The sequence below is a fragment of the Boleophthalmus pectinirostris genome, unplaced genomic scaffold (assembly GCF_026225935.1).
Source record: "Boleophthalmus pectinirostris isolate CB_2022bp ecotype Guang Dong unplaced genomic scaffold, ASM2622593v1 HiC_scaffold_10, whole genome shotgun sequence".
NCBI classification, from domain to species: Eukaryota; Metazoa; Chordata; class Actinopteri; order Gobiiformes; family Gobiidae; genus Boleophthalmus; species Boleophthalmus pectinirostris.
Window position 1 is genome coordinate 11,662,075 of NW_026570971.1, and position 12,088 is coordinate 11,674,162.

The following is a 12,088-nucleotide window of genomic DNA, read 5'->3' on the forward strand; positions in this document are numbered from 1 at the left end:
CTGGTTCAGTCCTGGATTAGTCCTGGTTCAGTCCTGGATTAGTCCTGGTTTAGGATTGAGACCAGGATCAGATTGGGACCAAGATCCGGACTGAGACTGAGACTAGGACTGAAACCGGAACCAGACCAGAACTGAGACCGGGATTGAGACCGGAACCAGATCAAGACTGAGACCGGGACCAGACTGGGACCAGGACCAGACTGAGACCAGGACTGAGACCAGGACCAGACCGGGACTGAGACCTGGTTTAGACCTGGTTTAGTTTTACTCCGGGTTTAGTCCTGGTTCAGTCCTGGGATCAGTCCAACCATTTTCCATTAACATTTTCATTTAAACACAAAATCAAAAACTGAAAAACATCATGAATAACAAATCATTATCCGTTTTTTCATTTTGGTTTTGGAGACAAATAATGAAGAAAATAGCTGTTTTTTCATTTTCTTATTTTTAATTTTATTTTGAAAAATTAAAGAACGAATGATACACAGATTGTAAACTCTTATCTATATAACAACAATATTACAAATGATCTGGTATTTATCTGGGAGTCGAATTTATCACAATCGGACACAACAAAAATGATCTCACACAGATTTTTTGTGTGTTTACGTTTGAATTGGACAAAAAAACGATTTACCTGTTGGTGAGTTACAGTTCCAAAAAGCAGTACTGGAATGTAAACAAAAATATTACCTCCAATAAATAAAAAAAAAAAAAAAGGAAACTGAATCATGACATTTGTTTATTAGGAATTATGTTAAAATCTCATCTTATCTCGTTCTCGTGGTTCCAGTCTCGTATACCATCCTGTCTTGTGGAAATTGTGTCTCATCCCATCGCTATAGGACAATACGCTTTAATCAGGAAGTGGATGTTAGCATGCTAGTTGTTGTTACCGTTACAAAAAAGGGCAAAAAAGGTGCTTATAAACTCATCGTGGTGAATCATTTAGGATGTTCTAGATGTTTAAGGTCAACAGAAATAACTTTGGATCAAACCATTTCACATTTTTAAGACAATAAAAATCTGGTGTATTAATAAAAAAATTGTAAATATATAAAATGTTTAAATGAAATGATTTACAAAAAAGGAAAAAACACAATTCTTTACACATATGCCAAACAGTTAGACATGGGTAACTGGTTTGTTTTGATTTGTTTATCTCTTTAGCAGTCATTTTTTGGTAATTTTTTCTCACTGAAAAGCAATAATTTTATAATCGTCGTGTTTATATGACTTCTATAATGATTACCGATGCAAATGAGAAAAACATTCGCATATTTACCAAGCTGAAAACCACCGTCATTACTTTTATTTTAAACATAAAAGCAAATCTCAATCTGTTTCGCTCTTCCATTTTATCCTTTCACTAAGCTGTTGGAGAATAAACTGAAGTAGCCTGAAAGTTATTGATACTTTGCAGTGGGGGGTGTCGTGCGTGTATGTCTATCGGCGGAATGTTCAGCAGTTACCATGGTGACGATATGCTCACATTAGCAAACACAGATTAAAATGATAGGACATGTTTTCAGGAGCCTGTGATCAACACGAGCATATAAGGTCCAGTTTAGGTGTTTGGTTTTCGGCAAAAAAGGTGAGAGTGACTAATTGAAAAACTGCTGGCTAAAGCTGGCTGGATTGTGACTGTAATTTCATGTGTGAGACTTGTTTCACAGCACAAATCAGCTCGTTCTGGTCAGACTGTGTTAAAATAAAGCTCAAATTAAGTCCAAGTTGAGTCACAGAGCTTCAGACAGAGCAGTGCTTCCAGTTTAGCTTCACACCCCCGGAGAATCTTGACGTCATCAGCTGCAAAGTTTCAATTCTACACCGTTCATGTTCCAACTAGAGTCCAGCCCTCAGCGGGACCCGACATAAAACAGTGCAGTGCGGGACACAATTTGAAAGTTAATTACGGACGTGGGCGGGAGCGGGACTGCACAATGTGGGAGCGGGTGGGTGGGATGATAAACTGCAGTCCCACTAACTAATAAATATGCGTGTAAAGTAAAATATACAGATCAATGTTTGCCTATCATACATCATTTGTGCTGGATATTTTATTTGGCATTAATAAAATCTAAGCTTCTCCATGTTCGATAGATCTTAAGAAAGTGAACGTCCACGTCTTGCGGGATTTGCAGGTGGAAGTGGCACAAAATTACAGTATTTTCCGGGCTATTAGATGCACTCTTAAGCCTCTAACAGAATCAAAAAACGACTGCGCGCCCTGCAATCCAGAGCGCCCTATACACGAATCCACTTGGGTGTCCCAGCACGACTTCAGTAAACCACCAAACCGCACCACCCGCAGCGCACGCAAACACACACGGAGCAGACAGCGACCGCGCCGCGAAATACACCCGCAGACACACTCATCACTCCATGGGGATGAGGAACGGAACAGAGGAACGAACCGAAAAAACGAGTGCAATGTGCCACTTCTAGACACAACTGAACAACTGAGTCACTGCGAAACACGCCGACAATCCAGCGGTCCCAGACAGCACCCTCCCTACACGCCACAACTGAACAAAGCCCAGAGTCACCGTGAACGCCACAAACAAAGTCCCACTGACCCATCCAACTGTTGTGTTTTGTTTAAATTCCGGTGCGGTTTATTTGTGAAAAAAGTTCAAAAATAGACCATTTAATGACGTGCGTTTTATAATCCAGAGCAAACAGCAGAAAGCAGAAAATATGGTATTGCAAATGCTGGCCGGAATGAAAATTAAATTTTTTTGCTGGCGGGAGTTAGCCAGGCTGGTGCCACCTAGTGCCTCCGCTCAATTTCATTTCTCTCCAGCGACTAGGTCCAGAATCTGAATACACTAGATGGTTACGAGATCGAGGATTAAAAGCTGGAACAAAGAGAACGTTTGGTGAATTTTATCAAGGGGAAAGACGTTATTGCCCTTCTTCCTAGTGGATTTGGGAAAAACTTAATATATCATTTAGCCCCGTTAGCGCCGCATTACATATGTCACGACCAAATAGCAGCGATTGGTTAAATAAAAAAGTACCTGCCCACCGTCGAGCAAAAGAATCCTAATGCTGCGAGGTCAGATGGTTTCCACGAAGTGAAACCGGCTGATGAATCAGGCTAGGCAGGAGCGGGACTGAAAATTCTGTCCCTCACATATCTAGTTCCAACCACTCACCTCTCCCTGACACCTTTTTTCTTCTGCAGATCCGTCTCTCTGACTCACCTGGACCTGAGGGGGAACCGTCTGAAGAGCCTTGCGTTCGCGGGGACCCTCGAGTACGTGGGCCGCTCTCTGATGGAGCTGCAGCTGGAGGAGAACCCCTGGAGCTGCGGCTGCGAGGCTCTGCAGCTCCAACAGTGGCTGGCCCAGATCCCCTACACGGCCGTGGTGGGGGACGTGACCTGCGAGTACCCCTTCCACCTCCACGGAAAAGACCTCCGCGAAATCCCCCGCAAGGAGCTGTGCGCCGCGCTGCCCGACAAAGAGCTCCAGACCGAGGGGGGAGCGCAGCCTCAGCACCCGCCGTCCAACGCCAAACCACGGGTGAGGCTAAGGGTGTGGTCACGCTTGCACAATCTCCATGTCAAAATGAGGATTAAACTGGGATTAAACCTAGAGCTAAATCTGTACAGCACGGTTACCTAGCAACCATGTTATTCTATAGGCCTGTATTATTTAGCGCAGATGGGGGCAGCTAAAATTAATATAGTTGGATGCAGATTTTTGTTGTAATACAGTGAGATTTTTAGGTTTTGTCAGTTAGAGAAATAATCAGGTTCAACATTTGTGCATTTATGTTTTGTATATTTAGGCTACGTTCAGACTGCAGGGCTTAAGGCTAAATTCGGATTTTTTTGTGAAATATGTTTTTTTTTTTGCAAGGTTGTTCACATTTCCAATTAAATGCGACTTGTGTGAACTTTAAACGCCCCAGAATTGCTCAGAGTTTGTGGAAGTTGCCTAAACATGGACACGAGCGTTGAGCACCTGGAGATTTTAAAGTTGCTGTCGTACCGGACATGAACAGCTTATTTGTTTTAAAGAGGAGATTGAGGAGGAGAAGGACGATAGTTTTTGGCATCCATGGTGTTTTGTGGGGCAGTGGCAGCAACAGCCGAAGAAAGGAGTCGCAGCTAAGAATGGTGGGATTGCGATGCGCTTTGCTGCTTCCCTGACACGGAGTTCATACACAATTTTCGTATGACGGGAAGAACGTTTGTGTATATTTGTGAGCGCCTACTTGTGCCTCTCTCGCGGGAGGTGGGACCTGGCCTTTCAGACTGAAGTCACATGTCAAAAGATCGGGTATGTATCGGTTTTAGGAGCACATATCCAAGTGGCCTGGGTCGCATTTGAAATAAAAACTGATCTGTGTTGGTCAGACTGTCATTAAAAGATCAGATACAAGTCGCACGGGGTGAAAAAATCTGTTTTGGGTCACTTCAAGCTGCAGACTGAACGTAGCCTTAGTGACAAAGTAAATGGTAAATGGCTTTTCCACCTTCAAGGCACTCAAAGCGCTTTACAACAAGAAACCACTCACCCATTCACACACACATTCACACACCAGTGTACGCAGACAATGGGGTTTGACGTGGGTTAAGAGTCTTGCCCAAGGACACAACAACAGCATTCATCTGTGGGAGCTGGAATCACAGCACCCAGCCTGGATCTGACCGCTCAACCAGTGACGTTTTTTTTTATGTCGAGAGCTACTGCCGCCCCATATATCAAACTCTAGAATCTGAAAACCGCCTATACTAAAATTTCAAACCTAATACTCAATACTAGTATAAAATAAATACCTAATACTAAAATTTGAAACTCAGTGTCAATGCTGAGGAAAAGACTCCATAGAGATTCCAATGATAATAACAAAAACATTCTTTCTTTAGACAATTGTATGTAATTTTCAGCATTCAAATTTTGTCCATGGGCGTATATTCGTCTATGTGCTCTTATACTTGTTCTGATACAGCTCATTCCAAAGCTTTTCAGTCCTGCGAATGTGATTTTTTAGTATCGATTCTTGCTAGTTTCGATTAATGTCTGATTTTCTATACTTTTGACAAACCAAAATCACTACTTGACCAATATAAATATATGAAAATACCTTAAATTTGTTGAAATCATGTTTAAAGTATCACAAAGATGCGTTTCTAATGTGTAAATTGGGTCTAGCTTTTGGATAGAATTCTCCTTAGTGTGATGTTATTAATGTTTAGAACTCTCTACTTCTTGTAATTTTGAACATATTTTAAAATTTTCCTTCGCAAACTGCTTCTTGATTGGTGTAAAACTATCATTTATATCAGGGGTCTTCAATCTGTTTGCCAGGCTGGTGCCACTTAGTGCCTCCGCTCAATTTCAATTCTCTCCAGTGACTTGGTCAGAAATTGGAATAAACTAGATGATTTGTAAGAACCCCAAAAATGCGAGTTCGGGCACCAGCCAATCAGCGAAGAGCCGTATATTCTGTGTTGGCAACAATTCCCAAGATCGAGGATTTAAAGTCGGAACAAAGAGAATGTTTGGTGAATTTCATCAAGGAGATTATTGTCCTTCTTCCTACGGGATTTGGGAAAAGCTTAATATACCAGCTAGCGGTGCAGTACATATGTCACGACCAAATAGCAGTGATTGGTTAAATGAAAAAAGTACCCACCGACCCTCAAGCGAACGAATTCTAATGCTGCGAGGTCAGACGGTTTCTACGAAGTGAAACTGGCTGATGAATCAGGCTACCGATCTGTAACTCAGGAGCTCCAAGTATCTCTCCACCCCCTTCCAAGTAACTCGCCAAAGGATTTCTGAATTATATGTAATGTGCTTAATAACTAAAATCAGATTTATTTCCAGTGTAAATGTGCAATTTTAATTCCTAACTTGTGCACGAATAAATGGATAATGGTTTGATGTGTTTAATAGGCATCTAACTGTGCCTCGTTTAAAGTTTGCCAGAGCTCTTCTACATTTTCAATTTCTTGCAACTGCTAAAATGAGTAGCTCTCTGGCATTTTCATTTCAAGAAGGTAGCTCATGGAGGAAAAAAGGAGAATAAAAAAGGAGACTCCTGCTTTATATTTGCAACAAACAATCTGCTTTTTTCACAACAGTAACATTTGATATCGTGTCATTCGTAGGTTCGACCGACCAAGCCCTCCTCGATGGTCCACGGGTCAAGACAGAACACTCACACGTCAACCTCATCGTCGTCTTCATCGGCCGAGCGCAAGGAGAGGCAACCCAGGCCCACCAAGCGTCCCCGGGCATCCAGAACCCCGCCCACCGCCCGGAGCCCGCAGAACCCACCGGTCGCGGGCTACCAAACGCGCCCGCCCATCCCCATCATCTGCCCCATCGGCTGCACCTGTAACCTCCACATCATAGACTTGGGTTTGACCGTGAACTGTAAAGAGTGCGGGTTCCTCAACGTCTCCCAGCTCACTCCCAGGCCTCTGAACGGGAGGAAGTTGTACCTGAGCGGGAATCTCATCCAGCGGATCTACCGGACGGACTTCTGGAACTTTTCGAGCCTGGACCTGCTGCACCTGGGAAATAACCGGATCTCGCATCTCCAAGAGGGGGCGTTCTCCAGCCTGAGCAGCCTGAGGAGCCTCTATCTCAACGGGAACAACCTGGAGAGACTCAGCCCTGACATGTTCCTGGGGCTCTACAATCTGAGGTACGCTCCGTGTTTTTTTTTTTAATGGAAATATGAATTCTTAATGTGGGCTGGTCATTTAAAAGTGCTTTGTGTAACTTTTCCAGTGGAGGCTCTGTCAAATGCTTTTCTTCATGGAGATGTTATTGTTTTGGGATGTTTCACAGTATGGTATTAAACCTTTCTATCTTCATGGACACCAAACCAGACCAATTTACAGGTCAGATCTGTGGAAAGGCGATCCCACTCACAGTCAGAATACCTGTTTTTCTAGGTGTTTTTGGGCTATAAAACCACCTCTAATTGAATAAATGTTAAGTAGAGCTGTTTAATTTTAGCCAGGCTGGTGCCACCTAATGCCTCCACTCAATTTCATTTCTCTCCAGTGACTAGGTCAGGAATCGGAATACTCTTAGATGGTTTGCAAGAACCCCTGAAGTTGTAGACCATGCACCGGCCGATCAGCGAAGAGCTGTGAAGACATGATGTCAAACTCAAGCGCCTGTCTGCATCCCACAACGGTAAACGAACCGGTCAAGGATGTAGACGAAGACAGACATTCTGTGTTGGCAATGATTCGCAAAATCGAGGATTTAAAGCCGGAACAAAGAGAATGTTTGGTGAATTTGATCAAGGGGAAAGACGTTATTGCCCTTCTTCCTGCAAGATTTGGCGCATTAAATACATCACGATCAACTGTACTGTCAAACGAACAAATCCTAATGCTGCAAGTGACATATCCCTGGAATCAAGCAGGTGACGGACCCTCCACCAGAAAGTTGTGTTCACATGACACTGAAATATCTATGAATACTTTGACATCACCTTGAGTATGTTCTTCATGTGTGTCTATGGTGGACTGTTCATAATAATAACAACACAGTTTTGACTTGTGTCTAAACTAGAAGTGCAGCGCTCTGATCTTTTGAACACGTAAGAGTCTCAAAGTGAGTCGTTTTACTGTCAAAAGGAAATAGCTGGCGCAATCTCGCTCACAACTTTATATCCTGCAGTCTTTGTGATCGGAGATTTTTAAGTCTCATAAGATTCTTCATGTGCGTGTGGTGTGCGCTTTTTGTTGCACGGTTAAATATCATTTAAGGCTACGTTTATATGATGACAGAAGACGCAAAAGTGGCATCACGTCTTCACTTTTTATTCCGCGTTGAGACGAACACTTTTGGGAGGAAATGTGTGCATACGGTGACGCAAAAATGTGTGGAATTGAGCGGCTCAGTGGTGATGTATGTGACGTAAACGTGTACGCGACGTGAGCAGATCTGACCAAAGTTTTGCGTCTTGGGCAGTGTAGACGGAAACGCTACAGCAGAGCGTATTTAACTTTTCCATTCGGGAGGGTGTTTTGAGATGTTTGCGTTTTTAAGCCCCAAAAAACGCCGTCACGGTCTAAACGAAAGGCACTTCAGATAAAAAAATTTGTTGTTTTTACCCACAAGCGTTCTCAGGCCCTAAGTCTCATAAGATTCTCCTCATGTCTGTGGTGTGCGCTTTTTGTCGCACGTTTAAAAATCGTTTAAGAAATCCCTATAGATTAGAGTGATTCTCTGGTGGAGTTTGCTGCGTAAGTGTCGAATTGCAGATTTGTTGACTTGTTTCATGGCTCATATCTCCGTAATGACTGGGCCTATCCACGTGAAACTAAAACTGAGAAGAAGTTCAAGCTTTTTGTAATTAGTGTTCAGCGTGTTTAACAATTTTCGCACGCGTTTGATTAATTAACTGAACGGAGAACAAACTCGCGATGGGGATTTATTACACAAGTTAACCCTGGAGTTAATCTTCTGAAATGCGTGTAGTTCTGGTTATTGTTTAATTTTAGCGGTTTATAATTCAATCTGCTCTCAAATATTAATGTTATTGACATGTTCAGGTTTTTCTGTTCCAATACCGATGCCAATAATTTGGTTTTAAAGGTGCATTGTATCACTTTTCAGGTGGAAGTATAAGTACAGTTTTTAGATTTTAGGGTAAAAATGATCCAAATGTGTTTTTAAATTACAGAACAGCTTTGTAAAAAACACATTTAATATTATGAGACATTTTCGGACCAACATTGTCCAGTAAATACTAATTTGCTGAAGTCAATACCCGGGTCACAGGGGTGTAGTGGGCGTGGTACGTGGTACGTGGGGGTACGTCCTCCACCCACTTCTCTCGACGTGAGATATAAAAAAAATAACAAATATAAAATAATTAAAACTTAAATGTCAAACCAGAGATATTGGCAATGATGGAAACAACCTGCACAGGCTCATGATATCTGCAGTACTGTCCTATAGTGACCTGAGACATGAGGGACCAGGACTGAACCAGGACTGGAGCAGGACTGGACCAGGACTGAATCAGGACTGAACCAGGACTAAACCAGGACTGGACCAGTACTGAATCAGGACGGAACCAGGACTGCGTGTCAGGTGACCGCACCCAAGGAGGTAAGCGCAGCCGACGCCCGATCACTCTGCTCTGTGGACACCCTGCTCCATGGGCTCGGAGTTCTCTCTCTCTCTCACTCTCAAGTCCAAGATTAGTCCTGGTTTAGTCCTGGATCAGTTCTGGATTAGTTCTGATTTAGTCCTGGTTTACTCCTGGTTCAGTCCTGGTTTAGTCCTGGTTTAGTCTTGGTTTAGTCCCGGTTTAGTCCTGATTTAGACCTGATCTAGTTTGGGTTCAATCCTGGTTCAGTTCTGGTTTACTCCTGGGTTAGTGCTGTTTTAGTCCTGGTTTAGACCTGGTTCAGTCCCAGTTTAGTCCTGGTTCAGTCCTGGTTTAGACCTGGTTTAGACCTGGTTTTGTCCTGGTTTAGTTCTGGTTTAGTCTTGGCTTAGTCCTGGTTTAGTCCTGGGTCAATCCTGGTTCAGTTCTGGATTAGTCCTGTTTTAATCCTGGTTTAGTCCTGGTTTAGTTCTGATTTTAGTCTGGTTTAGTCCCAATTTAGTCCTGGTTTAGTCCTGGTTTAGTCTTGGTTTAGTACTGGTTTAGTCCTGGTTTAGTCTTGGTTTAGTCCTGGCCTAGTTCTGGTTTAGTCCTGGTTTTAGTTTTGGTTTTAGTGCTTGTTCAGTTCTGGTTTAATCCTGGTTTAGTCCTAGTTTGGTCCTGGTTTAGTCCTGGTTTAGTTTTAGTTTAGTCCTGGTTTAGACCTGGTTCAGTTCTGGATTAGTCCTGGTTTAGTCCTGATTTAGTCCTGTTTTAGTCCTGGTTCAGTCCTAGTTTAGTCTTGGGTTAGTCCGGTTTTATTCCTGTTTTATTCCTTGTTTAGTCCTGATTTAGACCTGGTTTAGTCCTGATTTAGACCTGGTTTAGTCCTGATTTAGACCTGGTTTAGTCCTGATTTAGACCTGGTTTAGTCTTGGTTTAGTCCTGGTTCATGTGTTGTAGTCTGTGATTTATGTTCTGTATGTGATTATAAACAGCGTTAATATTAATAACATGATTCTGCATCATTTTTGAGTAAATAAAACCATCAAATATTACAGATTTTTATTGGCACCGAGATCCCAGTATGAATAGAGTCCAGATCTTGATTATAGTCGCAATGAATCATCAAATTTTTTCACAACAGACTTTTATTTACATAACTTTTTACATTTCTGATCTACAGTAGACTCTGTTATCTGTGCCGCCAAGGCTGTTGTCATGGCGATGCGAGCCGTCCTCCTCAAAAATGTTTTTCATCTGTGCCCCCTTTTTACGGTTTGCCAGGGACGTCACATAACAAAACTTCCATAACAAAAAAAACGCACCGTATAGTAAGAGCGCGCAACCTGCGGAAACTACGGCTCGGGGGCCCAACGTGGTCAGTTTTTGTCGCCCCTCAGGCTTCGTGCGCAATTTCATGCAGTACTTTTTTTTTTTTTACGGCAAATTGAAGTCCCTCTGCCGCTGTAAATTCAATAATGCTACGTTGCATTGTGATACAGACCTAACGCGACAGTTCCCCTGATAAATACAAGTACAGTGGCTCCATCAAATCTACTGGAATGTGAAGTGGAGCAGGGCCGGGTCCAGCTTTGTGGGGGCCCCGTGTCGGATCATTTACGACGGTCTTAAAACTGGATTATTTGTGGCTTGACATGGATTAATATCTTTGTGTTTTTTATATAGAGGGTTATAGTGGTGTAAAAACAAATCGATTCAGTGATATATTGTGATACTAACGTTGTACAGTTCTCGAATCGATTCAAAATGTGAACAGCAAAACGACACAACGAGCTTATTTTAGACAGTTTGCATTGTAAGTCTTTTTTAGTGTTTTCTTTGGACAAGCAGAGAAAATGATAAGTTCACTTTGTACTTGTGACGCAGAGGTGGGAAGTACTCAGTTACATTTACTTGAATAACCTTTAAAGTAAATTTCAGCTTACTTTCCAAGCAGTGTACTTTTACTCCTACTTGAGTCATTTAAAAAAATTGAATTAACCCCAAAAACGCCTGAATTTATATAGATGTGTATATAAAAAAACAGCCCTGGTTTAGTCCTGGTCTAGACCTGGTTTTATACCTGTTTTAGACCTGGTTTTAGTCCTGGTTTAGTCCTGTTTTCGTCCTGGTTTCAGACCTGTTTTAATCCTGTTTTAGACCTGGTTTAGATCTAGTTTAGTCCTGGTTTAGATCTGTTTTTAGACCTGTTTTAGTCCTGTTTTAGCCCTGTTTTAGCCTTGGTTTAGTCCTGGTTTAGTCCTGGTTTAGCCCTGGTTTAGATCTGGTTTAGTCCTGGTTTAGTCCTGGTTTTAGACCTGGTTTTAGACCTGGTTTATACCTGTATTAGACCTGGTTTAGACCTGGTTTAGTCCTGGTTTAGTCCTGGTTTAGACCTGGTTTAGACCTGATTTTATACCTGGTTTAGATCTAGTTTAGACCTGGTTTAGATCTAGTTTAGATCTAGTTTAGACCTGGTTTTAGTCCTGGTTTAGTCTTGTTTTCGTCCTGGTTTTCAACCTGTTTTCGACCTGGTTTAGTCCTGGTTTAGATCTAATTTAGATCTTGTGTAGACCTGGTTTTAGTCCTGGTTTAGTCCTGTTTTTGTCCTGGTTTTAGACCTGTTTTAGACCTGGTTAAGACCTGGTTTAGATCTAGTTTAGAGCTGGTTTTAGTCCTGGTTTAGATCTGTTTTTAGACCTGTTTTAGTCCTGTTTTAGCCTTGGTTTAGTCTGGTTTAGCCCTGGTTTAGTCCTGGTTTAGTCCTGGTTTTAGACCTGGTTTAGACCTGGTTTAGATCTAGTTTAGACCTGGTTTAGATCTAGTTTAGATCTTGTGTAGACCTGGTTTTAGTCCTGGTTTAGTCCTGTTTTCGTCCTGGTTTTAGACCTGTTTTAGACCTGGTTAAGACCTGGTTTAGATCTAGTTTAGACCTGGTTTAGATCTGTTTTTAGACCTGTTTTAGTCCTGTTTTAGCCCTGTTTTAGCCTTGGTTTAGTCC

General features: G+C 42.2%; 1 protein-coding gene across 1 annotated transcript in view; it reads left to right on the forward strand.

Annotated features, from left to right (window-relative positions):
- Positions 1-12,088, forward strand: part of LOC110165602 (SLIT and NTRK-like protein 3) — a 153,975-nt gene that overhangs the window by 12,389 nt on the left and 129,498 nt on the right. The window contains exons 4-5 of the mRNA XM_020930788.2: positions 3,191-3,530; positions 6,131-6,672. Coding sequence (XP_020786447.1) covers positions 3,191-3,530; positions 6,131-6,672 — 882 coding nt within the window. The remainder of the gene's footprint in view (positions 1-3,190; positions 3,531-6,130; positions 6,673-12,088) is intronic.